The 27,854-nt window shown below is 47.3% G+C and overlaps 1 protein-coding gene across 1 annotated transcript in view; it reads right to left on the minus strand.

Annotated features, from left to right (window-relative positions):
• The window catches only part of LOC105499078 (ATPase phospholipid transporting 10A (putative)), a 185,792-nt gene extending 166,929 nt beyond the window's left edge, over positions 1 to 18,863 (minus strand). Inside the window, exons 1-2 of the mRNA XM_011771496.3 lie at positions 18,736 to 18,863; positions 16,375 to 16,929 (exon numbers count right to left, since the gene is read on the minus strand). Of these exons, the coding sequence (XP_011769798.2) occupies positions 16,375 to 16,823 (449 nt within the window). The 5' untranslated portion in view covers positions 16,824 to 16,929; positions 18,736 to 18,863. The remainder of the gene's footprint in view (positions 1 to 16,374; positions 16,930 to 18,735) is intronic.
• Positions 18,864 to 27,854: the final 8,991 nt, after the last annotated feature.

Genomic DNA, 27,854 nt, shown 5'->3' on the forward strand with positions numbered 1-27,854 from the left:
TTCCATTTGGGAGGATGAAAAGTGTTGGAGAGGGTGGCGGTGATGGTCACGACAAGGTGAAGGTATTGAATTCCACTGAACTGCACACTTAAAAGGGTTAAGTGGCTAATTGTATGTTATGTGTATTTCACCAGAGTAAAACAATTTTCTAAAAGTAAAGCACAAGAAAGAACACGCTTAAGGTTATAAGGCTGTGTGTGCCAGTGGAGCACAGCTCAGCAGCTCAGTGTGACAGTGGCAAGCCCCGGGTCAGCACGTGGACCACTTCCAGGCAGTGGAGGAGTCAGGACACCCCACGCCTCATGCCTCATGCCTCAACCTTCAGAACTGACACCCGTAGCACAGAAGGGCCCATCCCTGGGTATGCAAGCGGACCGCGTGGCCCCAGGCTGCTGGGCATTCTTGGAGACTTCCTAAATATCCCTGGATAAAAGAGACAGCAGACAGCATGACAATCAGCTAGCCTGACATGTGACTGACACGTGACTGACACGTGCCTGACACGTGCAGGGTTCCTTCAGGGATCTCAAATGACATCACAACATAAAGCTCTTGGAAGATGCTCTGGGCCCGTACACACAAACACACACCATCACAGGGGCGCACAAAAATACGACCACCTTTGTTTGTAATTGGGGTTTATTTTCTTTTTATTTATATTTTGTATGTTTCAATAAATGTAAGATATTTATGCATTACATGCCTATAATTTATAAACAAATACACACCCACCCACATTGGGTACACATGCCCACTTTTTACTGGTAGAGGTGTGAGATCAAAAACATTTGAAGACTGCGGCTGTAATGAACCAGCTACACTAAAAAGGATCAATAACATGCATTTTTCTACAAAGCATCCGTACAGCATCTTTGTCAGCTATCCTTGTTAAATTCTGGGTATTGGCTTTTATCAGGATAACTGTCTGGTGTTAGGCACTTTCTAAAAAGCCAGAAATATTTAAACAACTTGATCTCATCCACACACATGTCAAAGATCAAATGGACACAGGAGGCTCTGACTGAGCAGCACACGCAGGCACTCGGCCGGTGGCCCTGAGTAACATCCCTTGGGACCCCAGAGCCCCAAGGCCACCTGTTCTGCTCCCAAGCTCTGCCCCTTTTGGACTGAAACCTCCCTCTCTGGGCTCCCATTTCCTCACAGGAACAATGAAGGATTTATAAGCACCTCACAGAGCTAGCTAGGAATGGTACCATATAAGTTCAAAACAATTCCGGCAAGTACACAGTGCTGGAGAAACATGTGAAGTTTTATCACTAAGTATTTGAACAACAATAAAAAAAAAAGCACCTTTTTTCCACCGTATCATGATCTTTGGAGGTCATGGGGTCTTCATGATCCCACTAAGCAATTAGGAGCTATTCTGCATATTCCTAGCTAATTGAAACAGCTACAGGCTTTTTTTGTTTGTTTGTTTGTTGGTTTTGAGACAGAGTCTCACTCTGTCACCTGGGCTGGAGTGCAGTGGTGCAACCATAACCACATCTCACAGCACTCTCGACCTTCTGTGCTCAGCAATCTCAGCCCCCCAAGCAGCTGGGACTGCAGGCATGCACCACCATGCCCAGCTGATTTCTCATATTTTTTTGTAGGGATGAGGTTTCGCCATGTTGTCCAGGCTGGTCTCCAACTCCTGAGCTCAAGTGATCCACCCATCTTGGCCTCCCAAAGTGCTAGGATTACAGATGTGAGCCACCACACCTGGCCTACAGCCATTTTTTAACTGAAATGATCTTAATCAATATTAACACACAAAAAGCTGTAGTTAAGAAGGTGGTTTCCGCCAGGCATGGCAGAGAGAGCCTGTATTCCCAGCTACTTGGGAGGCTGAGGCAGGACTGTGTGAGGGCCAGAAGTTCTAGACCAGCCTGGCAACATAGCAAGACCTGGCCTCTAAAGTTTTTTTTTTTTTAATCATCTGTAAAATGAGGATGCAAAACAAACAAACAAAAAACATGGTATCTGTTTGTTAGACTCCGCAGTGAACACATGTATTAGCTTCCCGCTACTGCAACAAATTATGACAACTCGGTGGCTTGAAGTAACACAAATTTGGGGAGTTTTATTTTATTTATTTCATTTTATAGAGATAGGGTCTTGCCCAGGCTGGAGTGCAGTAGCGCAATCGCAGCTCAGTGCAGCCTCAGTCTCCTGGTCTCAAGTGATCCTCCTGCCTCAGCCTCCTGAGGAGCCGGGGCTATAGGCTTGTACCACTGCACCAGCTAAACAAATTTGTCATTTCACAATTCTGGAGGTCAATCTGACATGGGTCTTACTGAGTCAAAACAATGGTTTCAGCAGGGCTGTGGGAGAGAATGTTTCCTTCATTTTCCAGCTCCTAGAGGCTGCCCACACTCCTTGACTCTAGGTCCTCCACTTTCAAAGCTGACAATGGCAAATTAAGTAGTATTCATATTGGATCTCTCTGCCCGCTCTTCTTCCACTTTTACAGACTTGTGATTACACTGGGCCCACGATTCACTCCAGAATAATCTCCCCATCTTTTTCCACGAGAAAGGGGAATTAGAAACGGCTGCAGTTGAGGTAGCTAAGCACCATCAGCTGATTAGTGAACTTAACTGCAGCCGACTTGCATTCCCCTTTCTCATGGGACCTCACCCAGGGCAGTAGCTCCAGGGGTGTTTTACAATTTAAGTTCTATTATTATTCAAACACTGTGGGGCTGACAGGTCAGGAGAGGACTGCCATTGAAAAGAGGATTTGTTACTCAGAGTCCTCCGGAGAAGGAGCTGGCCACACCTACTGCTGTGGGAGGGGGAACATAGGGGAGACCAGGGTCCTAGGAGGCAAAGACCGGGGTTAGAGGAGGGAGTCTTTTCTGTGCCTTCCATGGGAAAGAACAGGAGAAAGCGGGGTAAGCAGGCGTAGAATCCATTAGTTTGAATAACCTCTCGGTAGACCCTGGGACAAACGGCTGTCCCCAGCTGCCTGGTGGCTGGACCTGGGGTGATGAGAGCAGGTGCACAGTGGATGAAACATGGAGGGGGCCAAGGGTGTGGACGTTGGATTGCGTGGCTTGCACACGGAAAGCATGCTGCAACAATGCTGTTTGCTATCTCTAGGAATTATCTAGCCCTGGGAGGGCCTGTCCCTCAGGAGGCAGCAAGGCTCCAGATGTCAAAGCACCAGAAAACAGAAAATAAAAAGACATCCTTAGTGCAGGACTGAATAAGCAGGAACTGACTTAAGATGTCACTGCTTGCAGTAGTTGGGAACAGAGCCAAGAATGACAGACACCACCCTCCCTCCTTCTATGAGTTCTCCAAGTCCCAAGGGCGCATTATGAAAGAATTCCCATTAAGTCTGGCCAGACGCTTTACAGAGAAATTAACACAGGATAGGAAACTGAAAGGAGAAATAGAGAAAAAGACCAGAAACGGAGGAATTTAACCGTGATCAAGGAGCAGCGAGGTGCAGCTGCAGGGCTGAGCTCAACTCTGGCTCTCACCTCCATGCGAGAGAGAACCTGAGGGTCTCTGTCAGCGTGGCCTCCTGGCCCCCAAACATGCTCCCCGTGGATGTGAAAGACCACAGGCAGCAACCAGACTTCTACGGAATGAATCAAACTTTCCATCCTGCTTAAAAGCAATGATTTTCTTTCCAAAAAAAAAAAAAAAGAAATGTGTACATGGAAAATATTACAATGCAAGTCACAATGAGAGTTAAATGCCGGGAAAAGACACACACATCTGGTTTGACTAAAGTGTGTCCTGGCAAAATGAATAAATAAAATAATGACAGTGATAACGATGGCACTATGAAATGTCATTACCTAGGTTTCTACCAATTAATTATGAAGGACAAGGCATACATAACTAAATATAATTAAATCATGCAGGTCGATAAGATTACCCTTTTTGAGAAAATAATCACATGCCACGTATATTTTGAAACTGTTCAGTGAAGGTGAACAATTGTAGCCCATCATGTATATGAGACATTCTGGAAAACATCGCTTTGAGTTATGTTCAAAAATGGTTGGTTTGTTCAGAGAGAGACAGAGTCAGCGGGGGGCACCCAGCAGGACAGGGGCCTCCCCAGCTCGCTCTCGCCCTGCCTCGTCTTTCCTCTCACAATGCTCCTGGGCCACGGTGCAGCACTGGAGATGACCGAGACAGACGGCGTGGATGCGTTTTGTAACTGAAACAAAACTGATTTCCAACTTGGCAAAAAGCAGCAGGATAGGCCCCAGCTGTGTCTGCTGCCGCCTCAGCCGAGCCCTGGAGGGAAAGGCCCAGAAAAAGGGATGTGGCCACACCCTGGGGGCCAGCCCACAGGCGAGGCGAGTCCCCAGGCGCCATCCTACGCGGCGGCCAGTTTTGGAGAACTGGAACCATAGGGCGTCCGGCTGCTGCGGACCCAGCGCAGCTCCTTCCTCCCTCCCTCCCCCCACCCCCAGCCCGGGTGACTCACTCCGCGGCCCGGGCAGGGCGAGACCACGCCCACCGCCCCCCAGGACCGGCCGCGCTCACCTCCCCTCCTGCACAGAGCACCTAAGGACTCCAGGGTCACATCTGAACAAAGGATGGAACTTGGAAGCTACATTTACCTTTCCTGCCCCTGACTTTTTAAACTGTTGTTAGAAGTATACAAAAACAAAAGGCAGGACACCATAGTAGTGAAATGTTTTAAACTCTGCAAATGACTCAGTTCAAATGTGCGGTGACAGCTTGGGTTTCCTGCCGTTTCGTTAACCCCTCGTGTACTGGATTCTTTTAGAAGCAGTAGTTTCCATGCCAAACATCACTTCTTGGGGGAAGCAAAGCAGACAGAGGCTGGGGAGGGATGAATAGGGATCTCTTGAGGACTCCCCCGAACTTGGGGAGGAAGCCTTGTCAGGCCTGGCCTGGCCCACGCTGAGGTCCGTTCGCACCCCAGGACCTTTCTAGAAAAGTCCTAGATGCCTGTACAAGAGGCAGATCTGATGCTGAAACAGAAATACGGCAGACCCCTGAGCGGACCTGAAGTTCCCTACTATGCAAAAGCTCACGGGCCTCCAAAGCACCCACTAAGCTCCTTTCTGAGAAGACTCGCATGGAGGCGTCTGTTCCAAGGTTCTCCATTCCTGCCACAGGTTGTTTCCTTTTGAAAACCAATACTCACTTTAGGTTTTTTTTTTTTTAATTGTTATAACTGTTGATAAGCAAAAATGAATCAAATACATCATTAAATGAGCCAATGAATTTAACTCCTTTTATGTTTTCAAAACAAACCTTCCTCCAAAAAGGTTATTATCAAATCCAATTTCATTTACAATATACGCCACATTGTCATTTAAACAAAGAATGCTTTAATTTTACCATTTCCCCAGAGTGCTTCTTCTAGTGAGGTACATTTGTCAGAAGACATTTGCGCCAATAGAGGGTATCTCTGGATCCTTGGTGGTCCTTAAAATTCTCAATGGGGGTCAGATCTATTCCCAATATTTCAAAATTCTTTCCAAAAGCTGTCCATTTACTCATGGTACAAGTACACAGCTAAATGACACCTAAAGTTCTTTAGGCTTGGAGGTACAACTCAGTGTCTTAGCAAGGTGGACAGGCCAGGTGTGGTCCCAGTATTTTGGGAGGCTTGAGGTGGGAGGATTGCTTGAGGCCAGGAGTTCGAGACCAGCCTGGGCGATATTGCAAGACCTCATCTTTAAAAATAAAACTATTTTAGAAATTTAAAAAACTGAGGAAGTTTATTTTGATCAAAAGATCTTAGTAGTAATAATGATAGCAGTAGTAACAGTAATAATAATGAGTTGCAACTAACCTTTTCAAATTCTTACCTGCCTGCCTGGCATTGCATTATTTCACGTATTCCTCACAGCACACCAGAGGCTGCTATCCTCTCTCTTCCCCTCCCTCTAATTAAATGCCATTCTCCCTCCTGTTGAATGCCACCCTCCTTCCAATTTAATGTTATCCTCTCTCCAATTTGATGCCACCCTCCCTCCAATTTAATGCCATCCTCTCTCTATCCTCCCTCCTATTGAATGCCATCCTCCCTCCTGTTAAATGCCATCCTCGCTCCAAAGTAATGTTATCCTCTCTCCTATTGAATGCCATCCTCCCTCCAATTTAAATGAGAACACTGGGATGAAAAGAAATGCATTCTGCCTAGCATCCAACTGCTGGCAAGGGTCTGACCTCATTGAGGGTGTTGGGGCTCAGGAACCAATCCCCCAAAATATGGCACTTTGACGTGCTGAATGGAAGAATCCTCAGCGGCTCTCTAACCACCCCCCAACCCCACCTCTCAATCCTCTGTCTCACCCAAAGCCCAAGATGAACTCCTCTGAAGTTCCCTTCTCTCCCTAAAATCCAGACACTCCAAAGAGGAAAACAAGATTGTATTAACTGAATTCATATTGTGGGAAGAAAAACTGAAGTCTGTCAACACGGCTGGACAGGCTTTTGTCACAAACCACTGTGTGCTCTGCAGGCCTGAAAGCCTGTGGCCCAGACTCTGCTGTGTTCTTCAAGCACAGTGAATTCCCCTAAAACCCATTTACTACTCCCCTAAAATCATCCCCACTTCCCATCTCCCTTTCCCCTAAGAAAGAGGGTATATAACCCTCCATACTCCACTGAGATTGGGCAATCATTCTCCTACAATTCTTCTGTGCTATGCATGTTAATAAATGTGCATGCCTTTTCTCTTATTAATCTGACTTTTGTCAATTGATTTCCAGCAAACATTCAGAGGACAAAGGAGAAGTTTTCCTTTAGGCCCTACAAGGGCGTTTTCATTGTCTCTAACTTAAAATGAGGATAAAAATTCTTAATTGCCTAATAAAAATAGTTTGGTAGGCAAAGTATTCCAAAATACAGTATCCCCAGTGGAAAAATAACCACAAGGTATGTGCAGGGGAATTCGTACAAACTGCACTCCGGGAAAATGCAAAACAAGTAAACACAGAAAGTCAGGCTAAGAGTCTTCTAAAAAAGCAGAAATCAAAATAGCTCTTCATATTTCCTGTAAGTTCTGTCACTGTGCTAAATATGGCAAGGTGAGTCTTATACAAAGGTGCACAGTGGGCTCCCCTGCTGCAGGAGTTCAACAAGAAGCTGGAGCACCACGTTGTGACCAGCAGGAGTCTAACAGTCACCCTGCCCCTTCTCAACCTTCCCAAAACGTGGGGAAGCCCTGTCTTTAAAAGGTTCTTCCAAACATGCTTCTCAGTGAAGGCCTGACTGGCCTTTGGGAAAGGCAGGTGGGGGCATCACATATCAACCAGCAAACCCGGCTGTGAGTACCAGTGCCAGGGACACTGCCAGTCACTGTGATTGTTAAATGTCTGCCAACACATCGGAAAGGAAGCACTCCCCCCCAAGATGAGACCCCTGACCCCTACCTTGCAGGAAGGATGGAACCTGAGAATTGACAATCATCACAAAGAATGACCATTAAATGAGCACCATGCAGGCCATGGGATAGCACCTGGGAACAGACAGGTGGGGCTTCAAAGGCCACTGAAAGGTACAGAAGAACTGCATTAAAAATAGTAAGACCTGGTGGAATCCAAAAGAATCAGCTAAAACAAAACAAAACAACCAAAAACAAGACGACTTGTGGTTCCAGTGAGCTATGATTGCACCGGTGCACTCCAGCCTGGGCAACAGAGTGAGACTCTGTCTCAGAAAAAAAAAAGACTCGGGAGACAACTTGATTGGTTCCTACTGACCAAAGAAATCAATTACAATAATAACTACAATGAACCAAAACCAATAAATTATATTTAAATCCGCAAATTCATAATAATATTTTTTTTAGAAAAGTTATATAGCCCGCAGGAGAAGTGGTTGATTCTAGAGCTGGGGCAGCCAAAATAGATGAGCCCGGAACATCCCATGTAGTCAGAGAGAAAGGGGGAGTCAAGAAAGAAGAAAGGCTGGGGCCTGTGAAGGCCAGGAGAGCCAACCTAAAAGAGCTCCCAAAGGCCACAGCTGGAACAGTGTGAGCAAAAGGATCAATTACATTCATATCCACTGATCATCCCCAGAATAAAACAAATTTCCATTAGACTACAATGACATCAGTCAAAGAGTATACTAATCAATGAGAAAGAAAAGCAGCTATTCTAAGAATTCTAGTTAATAATAGAGAAGGAATGGGGGGAAAGAAAATTGCTTTTAGACCACATCACAATAATTACTACAGACTTCATGGAAATAGAAAGGATTACAAGCGCATACCATCAGCAACTCTACAACAACAAATTATGTAACTCAATGAAATGGACAACTTCCTAGAAAGATACAACTATCACAACCGACTTGAGAAGAAAGTAAATCTCAGCAGACTCATAACAAGTAAATGGGTTGCAATAGTAATTTTTAAAACTCCCCACAAAGAAAAGCCCAGGCTCAGACTGAAGCTATCTTCAATGCTGAATTACTCCAAGAATTTAATGAAGAATTAATACCAAATCTTCACAAAATCTTCCAAAAAAGAAAATAGGCCAGGCGTGGTGGCTCACGCTTGTAATCCCAGCACTTTGGGAGGCTGAGGAGGATGGAACACCTGAAGTCAGAAGTTCGAGGCCAGCCTGATCATGGTGAAACCCGGTCTCTACTAGAAAAATACAAAAATTAGCCAGGCGTTGTGATGTGTGCCTGTAATCCCAGCTACTCGGAGGCTGAGGCAGGAGAATCGCTTGAACCTGGAAGGCGGAGGTTGCAGTGAGCTGAGCTTGCCCCATTGCACTCCAGCCTGGGCAACAAGAGTGAAACTCCGTCTCAAAGAAAAAAGAAAATAGTGGAAACACTCCCCAACTCATTCTATGAGACCAATGCAGTACTTTTCTGATATCAAAACCAGACAAAGACACACACACTGCCCCCAATCCCAAATATCACATATGAATGCAAACGCAAAATTCTCCAACACATTCTAGTCAATGGAATCCAGCAAAATATAACAACAGATCTGTACACACCATGACCACATAAGTTTTATCCCAGGAATGCAAGATTGGTTTAACATTTGAAAATCAATCAGTGAGTATATGTCATATTAATTGAACTACACATAAAAGCCACATGATCATTGCAACAGACATAGGAAAAGCCTTTGGCAAAATCCAAAATCCTTTCATGATACAAAAACACTCAATAAAGTAGAAACAAAAGGGAAATTCCTCAACCTGATAAAGAGCAACTATAAAATCCCACAGCTTGAAATCTCGATATTGATTAAAACACACACACACACACACACACACACACACACACACACACACACAGCTAGCATCATACTCAATGGCAAAAGAGAATGCTTTCCCCCTAAGATCAGTAACAAGAGGAGGATATCCATTTTTGCCATTCCTATTCAACATTATACTGGAGCTTCTAGGCAGGGCGATCAGGCAAAAAAAAGAAATGTAAGATATCAGGTTAAAAGGGAATACGTAAAACTATCTCTGATTACTGATGAATGGTTCTATATAAAAAAGGCTAAGGAAGCCACCAAACAATTATTAGATATAATAAATGAGTTAGCCAGGTGACAGGACACAAGACCAACATGTAAACATACTGACCAAAACTTACAAATGCATTAATGGAAAACCGTTTAGATCTAAATAAAGAATGTGACTTAGTGAATAGTTTTGTACTCATGTTATTTTCTTGGTTTTTGAAAATTATAGTGCAGTTAAATGTTCAAATTAAAAGAAGGTGGGCAAGGGGTATGCATCTGTACTATTTTTGTAACTTTTCTGTTAAGTCTAAAACGATTTCAAAGTAGAAAGTTTAAGAATTTTAGAAAGCTAATTGGTTACTGATACGGTCTGGCTCTCTGTCTCCAGCCAAATCTCACCTTGAATTGTAATAATCCCCACGTGTCAAGGGCAGGACCAGGTGGAGGTAACTGAATCACGGGGGCGGTTTTTCTCCATGCCGTTCTCATGATAATGAGTGAGTCTCACGAGATCTGATGGTTTTATAAGTGTCTGGCATTTCCCCCGCTGGCACTCATTCTGTCTCCTGCCACTCTGTGAAAAGATGCCTTCTGCCATGATTGTAAGTTTCCTGAGGCCTCCCCAGCCATGCAGAACTGTAAGTCAATTAAACCTGTTTACTTTATAAATTACCCAGTCTCAGATATTTCTTCATAGCAACCTGAGAATGGACTAAAATACAGTTAGCGTTAGAAGATGTTAGTGATCCAATATCAAGCACTTATTTCTCTTTTACTATATAGGCTGGACCACTGCAAAACCAGGTAGTAGATGAGGGGAAGTGTCTCTTTATAAAAGTATTTCCTATCATAAATTAGGACACCACCATTTTACAACCTCTAATAAATCAATGGATATAGGCAATGATCATCAATCACTGTCAACATCACAAAAAGACAAGTGAGCACACATGTCTCCTAACGGGAGTGCAGAACGCCATCTACGAATGCGGAGACCAAAACAACAACAACAACAACAAAAATTCAAACCTGAGCCTGAGGAAACGCAGAGGAAGTGTGCGGCCCGCCTACCGACGCACAGGAATTACAGTAGAAAAGAACATGTTACCTGAAACCACACAGAATCATCAGCAGTATTCAGGCCCTGGAAAACCCCACAGGACAAATCACCCAATTTCTTCAAAATAAATTGCAAGGGAAAAAAAGAAAGAGAATATAGAGTTTTCTGGGGGAAAAGTCTATAGATTAAAAGAGACTTAAAACATTTATCAGCCACTTGCTGAGTAGGCCTTCTTTATCGCTAATTCAAACGTACACATTGAAATGCACACATCCCATTTATGGGACAAGTGGAGATCTGAACACAGACTGAGTATTTAACAATATTAGGAAAGCAGCCCAGCACACTGGCTCAGGCTTGTCATCCCAGCCCTTTGGGAAGACAGCTGGATCTCGGGAGTTGGAGACCAGCCTGGGCAACACAGTGAGACCTTATCTCTATGAAATTTTTAAGAAAAATTAGCCAGGTGTGGTGGTGTGCACCTGTGGTCCCAGCTACTCAGGAGGCTGAGGCAGGAGGATCACTCGAGGCCAAGAGATGGAAGCTGCAGTGAGCCGTGATCACGCCACTGCACTCCAGCCTAGGCAACAGAGCAAGACTCTGTCTTAAAAATAATAATTTTTTTTTACGTATGATAATGGTATTTACAGTTTAGTTTTAAGAAGAGTCATGCTTTTCTAAAGACAAATACCAATGCATTTACAGGCAAAACGTCATGATGTCTTGAATTTGCATCAGAATGACAGAGGAGGAGGGAGTAGGTGGGAATACAGATAAAATAATGTTAGCCATGAGTTGCTAATTGTTGAAACTGGATGATGGTACATGGTGGTTTGCTACATGTGCACATTTCTATGTATGTTAAATTTTCTAGAATAATTATTTTAATGAGTCCTGTTGTTCTTGGGGTGGGAATAGCAAGTAAGGTAATAACTGTGAACATGGGATCAGAGCAGTGTAGATCTGGGCTCAAATCATGGTACTGCCATCCCCTAAGAGCATGACCTTAGGCAAGCTATTGAACCTTGAAGCCTCAGTTTCCTCATCTGTGGAATGGGGATGTGGAAATGACATGATCGTTGGGAGGATGAAATGGAATTGTGCATATACAACATTTGGCTCATATTAACAAGCAGAAAAAGAACTGCCTCACGATCCAGCCTGCCTTTGGATGACAACCAAGGTTTTCGGAAAAGAAATGTTCTTTTTCCACTGCAATGTGACCTCGTGAGCCCAGTAATATATGACATGTAACAGGTACCAAAAACTATTTCCAACAAACATGTGAATGGCAATGTTGAAATAATATTCCGCAAGCGCCCAGTGCTCTAACCTACCTACAGGAATGTCAACCCTGCTTAAGAAGAACTGGCATGGTCCCTGCACGTTCCTAACTCCTGGGTCTTGTCCTGGTGTCTCTGCTTTTGCAAACCTTTTACTCCAATGACAGAGATGCTGTGCTTCCCAGGGGAAAGATGTGTTGAATGCTGGCCTCTTGTTGCATTAAGAGGGAGGGATGGAGGGAATATGCCCTGAAAGAGCCAAGGACGCTGCAGAGGAAGACACGAGGCTCACCTGGAAGGGAAGGGAAAGAGGCACGGAGGAGGAGTGGGAGAGGGGAGATGAAAAACAAAAGCCCCAGCAAAAAAGAAAACAAAAGGTGGACTTTGTTCAGTGAGAATCTCACCATCTCATCTGCTCAGCTTTTCCAAAACAACAAAGCATGAAGGGCAGGGGACACAGGCTGGATAAATAACCCTGGTGGACTGGGAAAATGGAGTGAAAATCAGAGTGAGGGGAAGAGACCAAAAGTAGGGCAATTCCAAAATAGGCAGAGAACACCTCCTGACTACCTGTTTCCCAAAAGATGACGGAAAGACACTGAGACACCGCCCTCAGACCCAAGCACAGAGCCCAAAAGATTCAGGGAAAAGTCGCCTCCGGTTATTTCCTGCGGAAACACTGCTGGTTACATCATCCTGGAGACAGACACTGAAAGGTGTCAATAAGGTTATATTCAAGTCATCACAATGGACATATAAGCAAAAGGGAGAAAATTGAAAAAAAAAAAAAAGATAACAATAGCCCAGGCAGGCTTTGGGGGAGAGAGGAGGTCACTGGCCCAGGTCCTCCTCCAGCAGCACCCTTGCCAGGCACACTCCATTTCTGGGAGCAGGGCGCCAGGTCTGCTGATTGAAGGTTTCCCCCCAACCACTGCAGTGGAAGAGGTGGATGAGAGTGCTTTCTGCAAGGCACACAGTCTTCCTCTGATAGGAGATCTCTGCTTCCTGCCTGCAGAACGGCCCGCCACTCTCCCAGCCTGGGCTGAGTCCCTGTGCCCTTCTCCTTCCCCTCTCCTCCTCCAGCCTGGCCCAGCAGGAGCCCTGAGGTTACTCTGCTGCCCCCTCAGCCCTCAGCCCCCAGGGATACGCACCCTGTTCCAGCTGCACACTCAGTGTTGGACACCAATGTCGGCTAAAGGGAAGTCCGAGCCCCACGTGAAAGCCGGAGGCCCCAACACCCTAGACTCTCACCAGGGCTCCCTGAGTGGCAGGGTCTCAAGCGCAGGGAGCCCCTTTCTTCCCACCTAGGGCTGTGGGAAGATGGCTTCTCTGAACAGCCTTAGCCAACACCAAGGTCCATATGACCAGAGGGGCTTCCCACACCCTCCTCATCCCACTGGACCACAGCCTAGTGACGCTGGGTGGGTGGGCCCTTCCCCTCCACAGGCACCACAGGCAGGACCTAACCCCCAGAATCACCCCGCGCTCCTCCAACCTGCTGAGTGTGGCTCACGAGGGTTTTCCTAAATAGCGTGTGAGATCCATGAGGAGAAAATGGGTTCAGAAGGAGGAAACAGAGCACTGCTCCTCAAGCATCCTGGCCTAGGAAGCTACATTTCTAACAGGCTCCATAGGGGATTCTCACAGAAAGGGGCCCAAGGATGGTGTCACTGAAAAACAGCACATAAAGAATCACATAAATGATGACACACTACAGGCTGCACATCCACATACAAGGGAATGTCCAAGAAGTCACTTCTGGGACAGTGGCAGCAGGGAAGACTTCTAGCTAAAGTCTGCTCACACTCTCCGTGAACAATGCGTTGCATGCTTGGACCGACACTCCTATACAGCAGCTAGAGCAGCAGCACTTGGAGGCGGCGCCACACAAAACAGACCTAGACGGTTCACAGTCCTGCTTCTGATCTTCTCTGCAGTCAACCAAAGGCACTGCACGGACCTTGGCCTGACAAGAAGTCACTTCCTTGGCTCCTCTGTGCTGGCTGGGTGCCAGGTCCCGAGAGCCAGGGCTTCATGTCGATGCTTCACCCCAGTGCACCCTAGAACCTGTTCTCTAGCTCTGTGCCCTGACCCTGTCAACCCGCCGCCCCCGATCTCTCACTGCAGCACTGGGCCTCTGCCCCACCTTGCTTGGCAACATTTTCCCGGCCTCACATCACCGTCCCTGACTCTTGTCCTGCGCTGGGAGGCCTCACCTGACATGGAGCCTGCATCCCAGGGCTGGGAGCCCCATCCAGGACTTCACCTGGTAGACATGCCCTACGGTGCCATCTGTCCCTACAGTAAACTCTGGGTGAAACCAGCCTCCTCCTCCTTCTATTCCCAGGGCCTGGCACCACCTCTTACAGCCTTTCTGGGACTGGAAGAATTTGACCTGCCTTCCCAGGGAACAATAAACAGAAATGGGGCATTGGGGCCACTGTCCTCAAGGCAGCTGGGAAGTGAATGAAAAACACTGACAGTTCCTTCACTAGGGAAAAAGACAGAGTCTGAGGGAGAGTTAGGATGCCTGGAGTCAAGGGCAGAGTGGAAGGGGACGGGGACATACATGAGTGTAGTCTAAGTGGAAGCTGAAGTTTCAAAGTCCCATGAAGCCTTACAAGGTCATAGAGGCAAGAGAATAGCTTTTAGATCCCAGCCTCAGTTTCCTCATCTGCAAGATGGGTGTGATAGTTACTGTAAGGATCAAGTGACATAATGGGTTCAAAACACTTTGCCAACCGAAAATAAACTATATTTCTCCTGAGGCATAAGTATTTCTAAAAAGGAGGCTACAGGAGTTTACAGGCTCAGTAATAACAGGAAGTGGTATCTGTGCAAAGGCTTAAAACTGTTGAGCCCCAGCAGGGCTATGTGGTGGAGGCCTCGCGCGGGGGACACTGAGGGCATTTGTGTAAGGGGTGCCACTCTTGTCGCTGCTCAGGCTTCTGGTGAACAGGTGCCAGGAAATCCCACAGCCCGCTCCAATGATGGTGACGCTTGCTGACTGGCCAAAGGGCAAGGCTTGGGAGCAGGCAGAGAGGTGTTTCTGAAAGTGTGAGCCATCATATAAGAGTCACCTGCACACTAATCTAATACATTCCTGGGCTCAATCCCAGGCCTGCTGAGTGAGACAGTTTGGAAAACTGTTATTTTAACAAGCGCCTCCAGTGACTCTGAGAAAAGTTTCACACGAGCACAGAAATATTCGAAAAGCTGTGCAGTCGGGAAGACCTGGGTCAAATCTGAGTACTACGACCTTGCTGCTGTGTGACACTGGGCAGGTTTACTTAACTTCTCTGAACCCGTTTACTCTGTTTACATAAATATGGAGCATAACCACTGCAGTGTTGCTGGGAGGGAGAAAGGCACTCAGCTACAGAGGCACACATCCATGGCTTCATCCAAGCCATGAGTGCCTGTGTCTAAGGCATTCAAGAATGCCTGCCTCTAAGAGGCAAGAACCACTGTGACCCTCCTCTTTTAGGGGAACAATCTGCCACTAAGAGGGAATAGGGCTTCCTGGGGTCTCCCCATGCATGATGGAAGCCAGATACCGCTAATGTTCTATTCAGAAGCCCATCTCAGTCCCTGTACAGGGTCAAGCAAGGTGAGGCAGGAGGTAAGGATGGGCTGAGCTTTGGAGGAAAGCTAAGACGACCCACCTTTCTCAGGGACAGGGCCTTGAGGTGGTCCAGGCTGCTGCACACAGCTCCAAGATGGATCTACCAAGGGGCTCTCTTGGGGTGGAGAGCATAAAGGCTGAAAAGGCTGCAGGCCTCTGGACAGGCCCGCCCGAGACTCTAAAACTCAGGGAGGGAAGAGCAGGAGAGGTCCATCGCAGGGTCACCCCAGTACTGCCTGTAGCAGGGCTCACAAACCCCCCATAGCCTCTTTCCCCGAGGAAGCAAGTTAAGATGAAAAAAATTAGGCAGGCAGCTATCGGGCGGTGCCTGGCTGACGGCTCATGGCTCACAGTGGAGGATGGACACTGCTGTTATTTTCCCTGCCCTGGTACCTGAGCTGTGCCAGGCACATCAGGACTTGGCGGCAGTTTCACTTTGCTGCTGTCCCGAGCCGAGCTGTTATCAGACTGAGCTCTACTGTCCGGTGCCGGCTGTTCCCAGACCACTGTGGCCGGCTGAGGACTGAGGCAGGGACTTGGTGCCGGCTGTTCCCAGATCACTGTGCCCGGCCGAGGGCTGAGGCGGGGACTTCAGGCCAGGGGGCCAGGCTGGCTTTCCCTGCCTTTCACTTCAGATGGGGGCGGCTGCGGATGAGGATGTCCGCGGCCGTCGGTTTCTAGCCCTGGGATCATTCTGGCTCCGACACGGGGTGACAGGGGATTCCCCACGCGTCCCCGTATCCAGGGCGTCCCTTTAGCCGCGGCCGGGGCGCAGAGGGGCCTTGGCGGCGCTGTGGCTTCGGCTGGCCCCAGGTCCCGCGCAGCCGGGCCCTCCACCCTGAGTGGAGCTGCCCTCCAAGCGCCCAGCCCCTGCCAATCACCGCGCCCAACACCAAGTTCCCGGGGCGCCCTGCCTCGGGCCACCCAGCGCTCGCTCGCCCGCCCGCCCGACTCACCTGCTGAAGACCCGGCAGCCCAGGTGGTTGATCTTGTGGTCGGAGCGGTGGCGGCTGTAGTCCTCCCATAGGTCCCTGAAGGCCGTGATGGCCAGGATGAAGAGCACCGGCGCCAGCGCCAGGCCGGGCTGGAAGGCGTTCACCGCCGGCACGAAGTTGAGCAGCGCGATGAAGACAAAGTACACGTTGGCCGGGCGGTGGAACTGCTCGAACAGGTTCTTGGGCAGGAAGGACAGCAGCGTGTACTTGGTGGTCTTGAGCCGGTTGTCGGCCAGGTGCTGGGTGCACCCGCGCCGCCGCCGCCGCTCGCCCTTGGCCGCGCCAGCCGCAGGGTCCTCGGCGCCCGGGGGCGGCAGCAGGTTGGAGCGCACCGTGCGCGTCCTGCCCTCCCGGCGCCGCTGCCGTCCCGGAGGCCCGGGCTCCTCGGTCCCCGCCGGTTCCCGCTCCATGGCCGCGTGTCGCCGCGCCCGGCTCCTCCGCCACTCACGCCCGCCTGCGCCGGCCTCTTAGGTGATCATCACTCGCTGCCCGGGCGCGGCGGTGCGGGCTCCCCGCCTGCGGGACGCACGGAGACCGCGGTCAGCGCGCCCGGCCCGCGCCCAGTCCCGTCCACTCCCGTCCAGCCCCGCCGCCCGGCCGCAGTCCCCAGGGCGCAGGCGGGGCGGGTGCCGCACAGGGCCCCCTTGTCCGCGCCGCCCGCCCCCGGCCCGGGTCGTTTCCGCCGCGGTGGCCACGGCCCCGCCCTCGCTCCGCGCCCGGACTGGGCCACGCCAGATAGCGGGAAACAAAAAAAGCCCGAGCTGGAAACTTCAGAGAGGTTTAGTTTCGTTTCCCAGAAGCATCAGTCCGGTCCCAAAACACTGCAAACGCGCGCTGGCTGCAGTAGGAGAGAGGAAACCGCCGCGAGGCGCGAGAAAAGGCGCCCCGTCCCCAAGCAGCCCGCGCGCCCTTCCAGGGGCCAGATCTGCTTCATCCTGGACGGCGAAACGACCTGGGAGACCCCGGTTAGGACCCTACTCCGCTGATCAACTGGAATCAGAATCCAAAGGAGCCATGGCATCCAGTGCTCCAATTTTTTAAATCTTTTTTACGGAGGACCTCCGTTCCTGGAGAGCCCTGGGAAGGGCGATTCCGCGTTGCCTCTGAGACCTTCTTCCCTACCCCCCCTGCCCAGCCCCCACCACCACTTTCAGATTCCGTTCTTGGGTGGACTAGACAGTTTCCTTTCCACCATCATCATCACTGTCCTTCCTCTCCTAAATTCTTTTTCTTTTTTCTGTTTTTTTTTTCGTGGAAAGGAGAAATATATCGCTATAGCAAAGATAGGATTTGGTTTGCAGGTATTTGAGTCTCTATTTCCCTCCCTGGGAAATCATGAGGACCGAAACGCTCCTTGTGCGCTGTAGCTCTGAGGTGGCTGTCATGGCCCAGACGGCGGGGGAGGCGAGGATGGTTGTGGGGAAAAGAGGGGAGGGTCAGGAGTGTGTCCCAGAAGTGTGGGGCGAAGGGCTTCCCTCCATATCATGGGGCATCCGAGAGGGGGCAGGAGAATAAGCTCGGCGTGGAAAAAGGAGCTGGGAGTCCCCCATGTCCGCAGTGAGACCCCACAGATGTCCCACGGCTATGACTGTTTGCCTCCCACTCAAGAAGTACAGAGATGAGAAGCAGTTATTTCTTGCCCAGGAGGCCGTGGCTGGAGGGTTGGCCCTGGTCCCAGGCTCTTCCTGGGGGTGCCTGCTAACAAGGCCCTGCCCTGGATGGACTCAAATCACTTAAGTCTTTCCCAGGACCCTGGCTTGGGGAGGCCCTCTTCTCCCGCATCCTGGCTTACCCGGGTCCAGTTATGACATTCTTACATAGTTACCCAGTTTTGCCACCATCCACAATGTTCCCCAGTGTTAGAAGGTAGAGTGGTGACAGGTATGAAGAAAATAATCCCGTCCCCCAGTCACAGGGGTGTGCTTTTAAGATGTAGAGGCCCAGATCAGGGAAGAGTTTGGCTGAAATCTGTATTGTCAGGGAAAGGAGTCAGGTCTCACAGTCAATCAGCAGTAACCCAAACGGAGCATCAACTGCGAATGAAGGCCCACAGCACCCGCAGCCTCGCAGCCTCACATCTCATGGCTCCCTGTTTTCCTCTAGCAGCCCACCGGGTGACCCCCAAGGCCTTCGGCCTCCCTGTACTTCCACAGTGGCCTCCTGTCTTCACAGGCATCCCCTGTGGACCCTTGGCCCAAACCCTCCAGGGGTGTCCGCGCCTCCCAGACTGCTAGCTTCAGCCAGTCCACACTGTTGCCAAAGTAATTACCGCCTCATTCCATTTGTTTACCCTGGAGCTTCCAGGAGTATCCTGGTGCTTACAAAGCCAAATGCTGATTCCTCAGGCAGAGGTCCCTTGAGGCCCTGAGGGGAACTGGCACCAACTTGCTGATTTTCTTCAGCCCCTCCCTGGTTCAGACCCAGCCCCAAGGCAAGAGGTCTCCTTATCCTTCTCAGAACAGTCCTTGCTCATCCCATCCACATTCCACCCTAAGGTTCCAAGATTCTGTGAGTCACAATGGTCCCCAAGTCTGGAATATTCTTCCACCTGCTCTTCCCCAGTCCAAAGTCAGGATTTCCAGGAGGGCCTAGCTCAGCTGCTCACCTCCAGAAAGGTCTCTACGCTGTGTGATCCAGGGAAACTTGGAGGGGTTTTGAGCTCAGGTGTCTTCTGCCAGCTGGACTCTAAGACCCTGGCCTGTCGGGACGAGGACAAGGCTCTGATGTGGTCTGGTCAACTCAGGGCTGGCCATCTGCACCGCAGGGCTCTAACAAGGGCTTGCCATAGGCCCTGCGAACCATTGTAACTGTCCTTGTTTGGCAAATACCTACTCATCACCTGCCTTATGCCCAGCAATGTTCCAGGCACAGGAATTCATCGGAGGGCTAGGGAAGACAAGACGTTGTCATGGAGCTGCAGCAACCGAACGAGAAACCATGAGACCCCCGTGGAGGGCTTAGGGAGGGATGAGGGAGGGCGTTTCCACAGAGGGGCATTGAAGTTGAAACCTGAATGGGACAAGATCAGGTGGAAGAAGCTTCCAGACAGAGGGGGAAGCTCTGTCAAAAAGGCCCCAAAGAAGGAGAAATCGCCATATGTTTAAGAAACAGGTGGGGCCGCTGCCTCACACTCATTCCAAAACCTTCAAACCCACAGCTTCTGCTTTAGGCGATGGGGACACCTGGGAAACATAGCAAGTCTCTGCTCCCCAGAACACTAGTCCTCACCTGGGAATACCAACAAAGATGGCTCAGAAACTGAAGGGACACCTGAAACCAGGGCTGGGAGGGGTGGGCTCCTGCTCCTGTCAATAGGGTGGTCCGAGGAGGCTTCCCGGCAACACGAGCGGAGGCCTGGGGGCACAAGCCGTGCAGGCATCTAGGGAAGAAATGGCAAGCGCGGGGCGGGGTGGGGGTGCGTTCAGGGATTTCAGGCTCAGCAGGGAAGCCGGGGTGGCTGGAGCTGAGTGGGAGATTGGAGACGTGGCCTCGAGTGGGGTCATGTGGGGCCTTTTGGATCCTGGTGAGGATTTTAGCTTTTGAGCGAGAGCGAAAGCCTTGGGAGGATTTTGAGCAGGGGCATCAAGTGGCTTTACCGAGGTTTCCAGAGATCACCCCTGCTGCATTGTAAATAGAATGTAGAGGGCCAGAGCAGAAGAAGGGAGACGTCTTGGCGAGCGGTCACTGCAGTGATCCTGCAAAGGCGCTGAGGCTCAGGCTGGGTGGCCATGGTGGAGGTGGGACATGGCCTCAGAGCATGCGGGACATGCTGTTGGACTGGTTGTGAGATGTGCAAGAAAGGAGGTGAGGGTGGCCCAGCAGCTAAAAACCCAAGTTTCATCTACTGAGCTGGGAAGACAGAGGATGAGGCAGAACTGGATGTGCTCACCAGCCCTCAGGAGCAGGAGTCATGCTGGCAGTGGTGCAGGAATCTGACATCAGGGGAGAAGCTTAGCTGGAGATGTAGTCTGGGGTCAAGAGCAGGTCTGGGTGCAGGAAAGGGTAGCCATAAGGAACAGCGGAGTGGCTAGCGTTTGGGGCTTCACTGGCCTTTGGAAGGAACAAGTCTCTAGATTTGCTCCAAGTGCAATAGGAAGCCAGAGGCTGCCCCAAGCAGAGAGGCATGAGATGAGAGGATCTTATATTCTCTTTTAATAGACAGAAAATCGATTCAGAGCACAGTTGGAGCAGGAGAGGTGTAAATTAAGAGGTGGCTTAGACCTGGCAGTGGATAGACACACATAGACAAATTGGAAGTACGTCTTCCAAGTAGAGCTAATGTGACTGGCCAATAGGTTGGATGTTTCAGTGAGGAAAATAAATGAACAGGTTTAAGGAGAAAATGCAAGCTCAGCATCAGCCATGTTAAGTGTGAGACGGCAAGTGGGCAGTGGCATATCGAAGACTCAGACATGACAGCAAAGGTCTGCACTGGTGACACAGCTGTGGGGGATGCTGGGAGACACCTGCGGTTTAGAGCTATGTGATGAGATCGCACCTAGATGCACCAGATGCGCACAGGGCATAAACAGAGCACAGAGAAGAGACTCTGGGTGTTACTTTCCAACTAAGAACTGAATGAGACAATCATCAAGATTGTTTCCAGTTTTCAGGTACCAAGAATCAGTACCTCTAATGGCTGGTGAAGTAAGTAATTATGCAATAAGAATCACAGTCTAAAACATTTTAACCTGACAGCATTGTTTAATATTTACTCTAGTGATTGCCCTTACAAATAGGCATAACAGATTCTGACATTTTTAAATTTTTTATTTTAAATGTTTTTAATTTTTTGGCTGGGCATGGTGGTCCATTCCTGTAATCCCAGCACTTTGGGAGGCCGAGGTGGGCTGGATCACTTGAGGTCAGGAGTTCAAGACCAGCCTGGCCAACATGGTGAAACCTCGTCTCTTCTAAAAATACAAAAATTAGCCTGGCATGGTGATGCACACCTATAATTCCAGTCACTTGGGAGGCCTAGGAAGGAGAATTGCTTGAACCAGGGAGGTGGAGGTTGCAGTGAGCCGAGATTGCACCACTGCACTCCAGCCTGGGTGAGAGAGCAACACTTCATCTCAAAAATAAATAAAGGAATAATTTCCATTTTTAATTTTTAGAAAGAGACAGAGTCCCCCTATGTTGCCAGGGTGGCCTCAAACTCCTGGGTTCAAGCAATCCTCCGGCCTGGGTCCAGCCAGATTCTGAAATTTGTAATATGAAAAAGCAGGCACAGATGCTATCTATTAATTAATATGACCTCTGCATCACCCAAAAAGTTCCAAAATACAGAGCTGTGGAATTTTAGATAAAAGTAATTCACTAATGATTGAATAAGCTGAATCTATGATTACATACATAATCCTAGAAATACAAAATTCTGGCCGGGCACAGTGACTCACACCTGTAATCCCAGCACTTTGGGAGGTCGAGACAGGCGGATCACCTGAGGTCGGGAGTTCAGACTCGCCTGACCAACACGGAGAAACCCCATCTCCGCTAAAAATACAAAATTAGCCGGGTGTGGTGGCGCATGCCTGTAATCCCAGCTACTCAGGAGGCTAAGGCAAGAGAATCGCTTGAACCAGGGAGGTGGAGGTTGCGGTGAGCCAAGGTTGCACCATTGCACTCTTGCACTCCAGCCTGGGCAACAAGAGTGAAACTCCGTCAAAAAAAAAAAAAAAAAAAAAAAAAAAAAAGCTAGAGAGATAAGCAAAGATTTATATATTTTATTTTTAAGCTTTTCCTTATCCCACATACCATCGTTTCTAAGGAATTCATATTTTGAAATGCCTGCCTGAGATAATTTGTTCTCCCTTTTTCCAAACTAAATTTCCTTTAAAAAGACACGATATTTTCCAGCTGCATCCATGTCCCTACAAAGGACACAAACTCATTCTTTTTTATGGCTGCATGGTATTCCATGGTGTATATGAAACCATCATTCTCAGCAAACTATCGCAAGAATGGAAAACCAAACACCGCATGTTCTCACTCATATGTGGGAATTGAACAATGAGATCACTTGGACACAGGAAGGGGAACCTCACACACTGGGGCCTATTGTGGGGAGCGGGGAGCGGGGAGGGACAGCATTAGGAGATACACCTAATGTAAATGACGAGTTAATGGGTGAAGCACACCAACATGGCACATGTATACATATGTAACAAACCTGCATGTTGTGCACAAGTACACTAGAACTTAAAGTATAATTTAAAAAAGAACAACAACAAAAAGATATTTTTCAAAAAGATAAATGTACAGTTGTGCTGGGGAACTGGGGACGAGCACCTTCAGAAGACGAAAAGATATCTCAGAAGATATTGAGGGAATCAGGAATATGTAAAACAGATGAACGCATTAGCGGGAAAGTCTAACACGTGGAAGAAAATGTATCGTCAACGCACCGTGGCCCACGCCTGTAATCCCAGCACTTTGGGAGGCCAAGGCGGGCGAATCACAAGGTCAGGAGTTCCAGACCAACCTGGCCAACATGGTGAAACCCCGTCTCTACTAAAAATACAAAAAATTAGCTGGGCATGGTGGCAGGCGTCTGTAGTCCCAGGTACTCAGGAGGCTGAGGCAGGAGAATGGTGTGAACCCGGGAGGTGGAACTTGCAGTGAGCCGAGATCATGCCACTGCACTCCAGCCCGGGAGACAGTGCGAGACTCTGCCTCAAAAAGAAAAAAAAAAAAAAAGAAAAAAGAAAACACATTACAGAGTTAAGTAGACAAGGATGCTTTTTTTAAAAAAGTGAGTTTTTCCAGTAGATCCTTTGAGAAGGCTCAAAATCAGAGAAAGCAGGCTGTTCTAGGATGAGGCGCAGTTGGGAGAATGGCGAGGCCGCTATGCTGCTACATCCCGGATGCCACTCCAAGTCCCAAGCTGGTCATTTCAAGTGGTTGCTCTTAAGACCGGCCGCTCCTTAATGTTACCTGATGAGCTTCTAATGCCCAAGCAATGCCCAAGCCTCGCTCCAGACTCCGTACACATGGGGACCTGGCCCCAGCACCCAAATTTTTTAAAAGCTGCTTGCGTGATTCCAATTGCAGCCGGGTTTAAGGACCTCTGGTCTCTATCTGCCATGATACGCATGAATCTATATTATAGTCAAGAGTCACTGGATTGTTTCAGAACAACTGGTAGCATGAAAGAAAAAAGCAAACTTCACCCAAGTGAATTCCCCCTCTCTGAGAAGAAAGAGCCAATGCAGAACACAGACAATAACATTAGAAATCACCATTACTGTCCTTAGATATCCAGCAGACCAGCCCATCCATAAAATTGCCATGGAAAAGAAGTAAATGAGGAACAGCCAAAAAGTCTTGGAAGTAGAAAGCATAGCAGGTGACAAATTTAAAAAACACACACACACAAAGTGGCAACATTAACAATCTAGATGATCATATTGGGGAATTCTTTCAGAATATAGGGCATAAAATAAAGAAACGAAAATATATAGAAGAGGCTGGCAAAAATGAGAGGGTGGATCCAGAAAAATCCCTCTCGCTTTTGCCTGTGCTAATAGCAGACCAAGAAAATTGGGATAACCCTTCAGGAGACATCTAGGAAAGATGGACAAAATGCTTACAAAAAATATATTTTAAAGCCACGGGGAACTAACAGGGCAACTAAGATGATGAAACCAAGACCCGGCAGAAGGAAGACACCAGAGAGCTGAGCCCAGCTGGGGTTGCGACTCTCCAGGCACCTCTTCCTACACCACCCACCCAGGGCTCCACATCCACTTCCAGGCAAGCAAAGACTCAGAGAGACAACACTTGTGCTTGTGTGCTGAAAGAAAAAGTATTTACCTTGATATCACGATCATGTATTTATATAATAAACAAAATATAAATTAATAAGGAATAAGCATATATTTTGAATAGATTAACAATCTCCAGAAGATCTTGAACGGGTGCTCAGAATCTCATCCTCCAAAACCACGCAATGAAGAACATTTGACAAAGTTTACAAAATGGTTTATTCCTCAATTTTATTTATAACGCAGTATAGAAAGATATTGAAACCCTCTCAACTGATTCTGCAAGGTTAGCAAAACCTGCTATTAACACTGGATAGCATAATTGCAAGGGAAAATAGTTTATTTGTAGTTTTCTTTTTTATTCTATAGTAATATTTATAGGTATAAAGGCCAAATCTATCACTATTTGCAACTTTGTGAGGTTTTTGTTTGTTTGTTTGTTTGTTTTTTTTTTTGAGACAAGATCTGGCTTTGTCACCCAGGCTGGAGTGCAGAGGCGCAATTATGGCTCACTGCAGCCTTGACCTTGTGGGCTCGAGTGGTTCTCCCACCTCAGCCCTCCAAGTAGCTGGGACTACAGGCATGCCACCACGCCCAGGTAATAAACTGTGGTTTTATCAGGGAAGTGGTTAGTAATGAGGCTAACTATATGATAAAGATGTACAAATCAATAAGTTACTCCCATGCAAGCAACAGACAATTAGAAAATGCAATAAATGAACAAAATGGTCTCTTTTTTAGAATAAAATATTTAAGGAAAAATAACAAAAACTAGTTCAAGATGTTTGCAAATAAGTATAGCAAACAACAGCAGCAGTAATATTTGGCCTGTGTGGCACATGTAACACCAGCCAGGCATGTGCTTTTCATTTTAGTCATTTTCTCCACCCTACTGGCCATTCGTTGAGGCAGAAGAATGTTTATCCCAATATTATAGATGAGAAGTATGTTGTCACATGACTAGTCAACTTAAAATTTTACTGAATGTGATAAAGATCCCAATAGTATCTATAAAATATGCCATGTCCCTAAATGGAACTCTGAAAGTAACCAGTTCATTTTATACATTTTCCAAACTAATATTCCAGCTGGATTTATTTTTTCAACTCAAGAAATTAACTATAAAATAGCTGTATTAGTCAGGATTCTCCAGATAAACAGAAAGAAGATAGATATTAATAGATAGAAAGATAGAAATAATAGATGACAGATAGATAGATAGATGGATAGATAGAAGGATAGACAGATGATAGATGGATGGATAGATAGAGATGATAGGTAGATGGATGGATTAGATAGATGGATAGATAGATAGATAGATAGATAGATAGATATTTAAATGGATGGATAGATATGATAGATGATAGATGGATGGATGATAAAGATGATAGATTAAATAGATAACAGATAGATAAATAGATAAATGATAGGTAGATAGATGATTGATTGATGGATAGATAGAGACGATAGGTAGATGGATGGATAGATTAGATAGATAGATAGATAGATAGATAGATAGATAGATAGATAGATAGATATTTAAATGGATGGATAGATATGATAGATGATGGATGGATGATAGAGACAATAGATGATAGATTAGGTAGATAGATAACAGATAAATGATAGGTAGATAGAGGATGGATGGATGGATAGATAGATAGATAGATAGATAGATAGATAGATAGATAGAATAGATAGGTAGATGATGATGGATAGATGGATGGACAGATGGATGGATGGATGAGAGGGGACTGACTGTGGGAATTGGCTACAAGGATTATGGAGACTGAGAAGTCCCATGATGTGTCCTCTGGAGAATGAAGGAAGCCGGCGGTGTGGCTCAGTCCAAGTACTGAGGTCCGAGAGCCAGGGAAGCTGAAGGTGTAGCTCTCAGCCCAAGGTCAAAGGCCTGAGAACCCGGTGGGCCACTGCTGTAAGTCTTGGTGTGTGAAGGCTAGAGAACCTGGAGTGCTGATGTCCAAGGCAGGAGAAGATGGATGGCCCACTTCAGAAGAGAAGGTGATTCGCCTTTCCTCTGCCTTCTTGTTCTATCCAGGCCCTCGGCTGATTGGATGGTGCCTGCCCACATCAGATGAGGGCAGATCTTTCTTGCTCAGTCTGTTGATTCAAATGCTAGTCTCTTCTGGAAACACCCTCACTAAACAGACCCAGAAATTGCATGAGCATCATGGTTCATGCCTGTAATCCCAGCACTTTGGGAGGTCAAGGCAGGAGGATGGCTTGAGCCCATGAGTTTGAGACCAGCCTGGACATTTTAGCGAGACTCATCTTCACAAAAAGTAAAAAAATTATCCAGGTGTGGTGCCATGCACCTGTGGTCCAGGCTACTCAGGAGGCTGAGGCAGGAGGATCACTTGAGCTCAGGAGTTTGAGGTCATAGTGAGTCATGACTGTACCACTGCACTGGAGCCCGAGTGACAGAGTGAGACCTTATCTCAAAAATCATAAAACATAACATAATATATAAAAATAAAATAGAAATAATGCCTTTCCAGCTATCCGGATATCCCTTAATCTAGTCAAATTAACATTTAAAATTAATCTTCACAAATCTACCCCTTGTCAGTTTAGCATCCATATGCATTTCCTTAAACCATCCCTTCTCCAGAAGAGGAGGTAGAGTCCTTGAGTAATGTTTACTCTTCTCCTGATAACCATGTATGTATGTATGTATGTATGTATGTATGTATGTACATATGTACGTTTACAAAAACAGGGTCTCACTATGTTGCCCATGCTGGTCTTGAACTCCTGGGCTCAAGAGATCTTCCTGTCTCAGGCTCCTAAAGTGCTGGGATTACAGGCATGAGCCATTGGGCCCAGTCAATATCCCATAATTTAAATAGTATTATGTAAAATTAGCAATACTTAAATATTGATATAAAGTCAAAATATTTTTTCTTCTTAATAGAGATAGGGGTCTCTCTAGGTTGCCCAGGCTGGTTTCAAACTCCTAACCTCAAGCCATTCACCTGCCTCCATCTCCCAACGTGTTAGGATTACAGATGTGAGTCAAGGCACCTGGCTCAATATATCTTATAGTTACATGATAAGGGAATAAGAGAGGAAAGAAAACAAAGATATGTCATTTGCTTGATATATTTATATATACACACAAACATGTTCTTTGAGACAGGGACTCACACTGATGCCCAGGCTGGTGTGCAGTGTCATGATCTCAGCTTACTGCAGTCTTGACTTCCTGGGCTTAGTACAGATGGTGTCTCACTATGTTGTGTTATACATGACAACATGGAGAAATCTTGGAAACATTATGTTGGATGTAGGTCCCAGATGACCACGTGCAGTACAATACTATTTTTGCAGAGCACTAATACTACTAGCAATACGAAGCACAATATTGTTAAGCATACTTATGTATGTGATAAAGTAGTTTCTTATAAAACTAAACATGTGCTTACCGTACAACTCAGCAATTGTACTTGTAGGCATTCATCCTAGAGAAATTAAAACACATTCACACAAAACTTGTACGTAAATGTTTATAGCAGCTCTATTCATAATAGTCAGAACTGGAAACAAGTTAAATGCCTCCAACAGGTGAAAGGATAAAAAATTATGGTGCATCCACACTGTGGAATTAACTACTCAACAATAAAAAGACATGGTCTATTGAAGCACACAACTTGG

The sequence above is a fragment of the Macaca nemestrina genome, chromosome 7 (assembly GCF_043159975.1).
Source record: "Macaca nemestrina isolate mMacNem1 chromosome 7, mMacNem.hap1, whole genome shotgun sequence".
Classification (NCBI taxonomy): domain Eukaryota; kingdom Metazoa; phylum Chordata; class Mammalia; order Primates; family Cercopithecidae; genus Macaca; species Macaca nemestrina.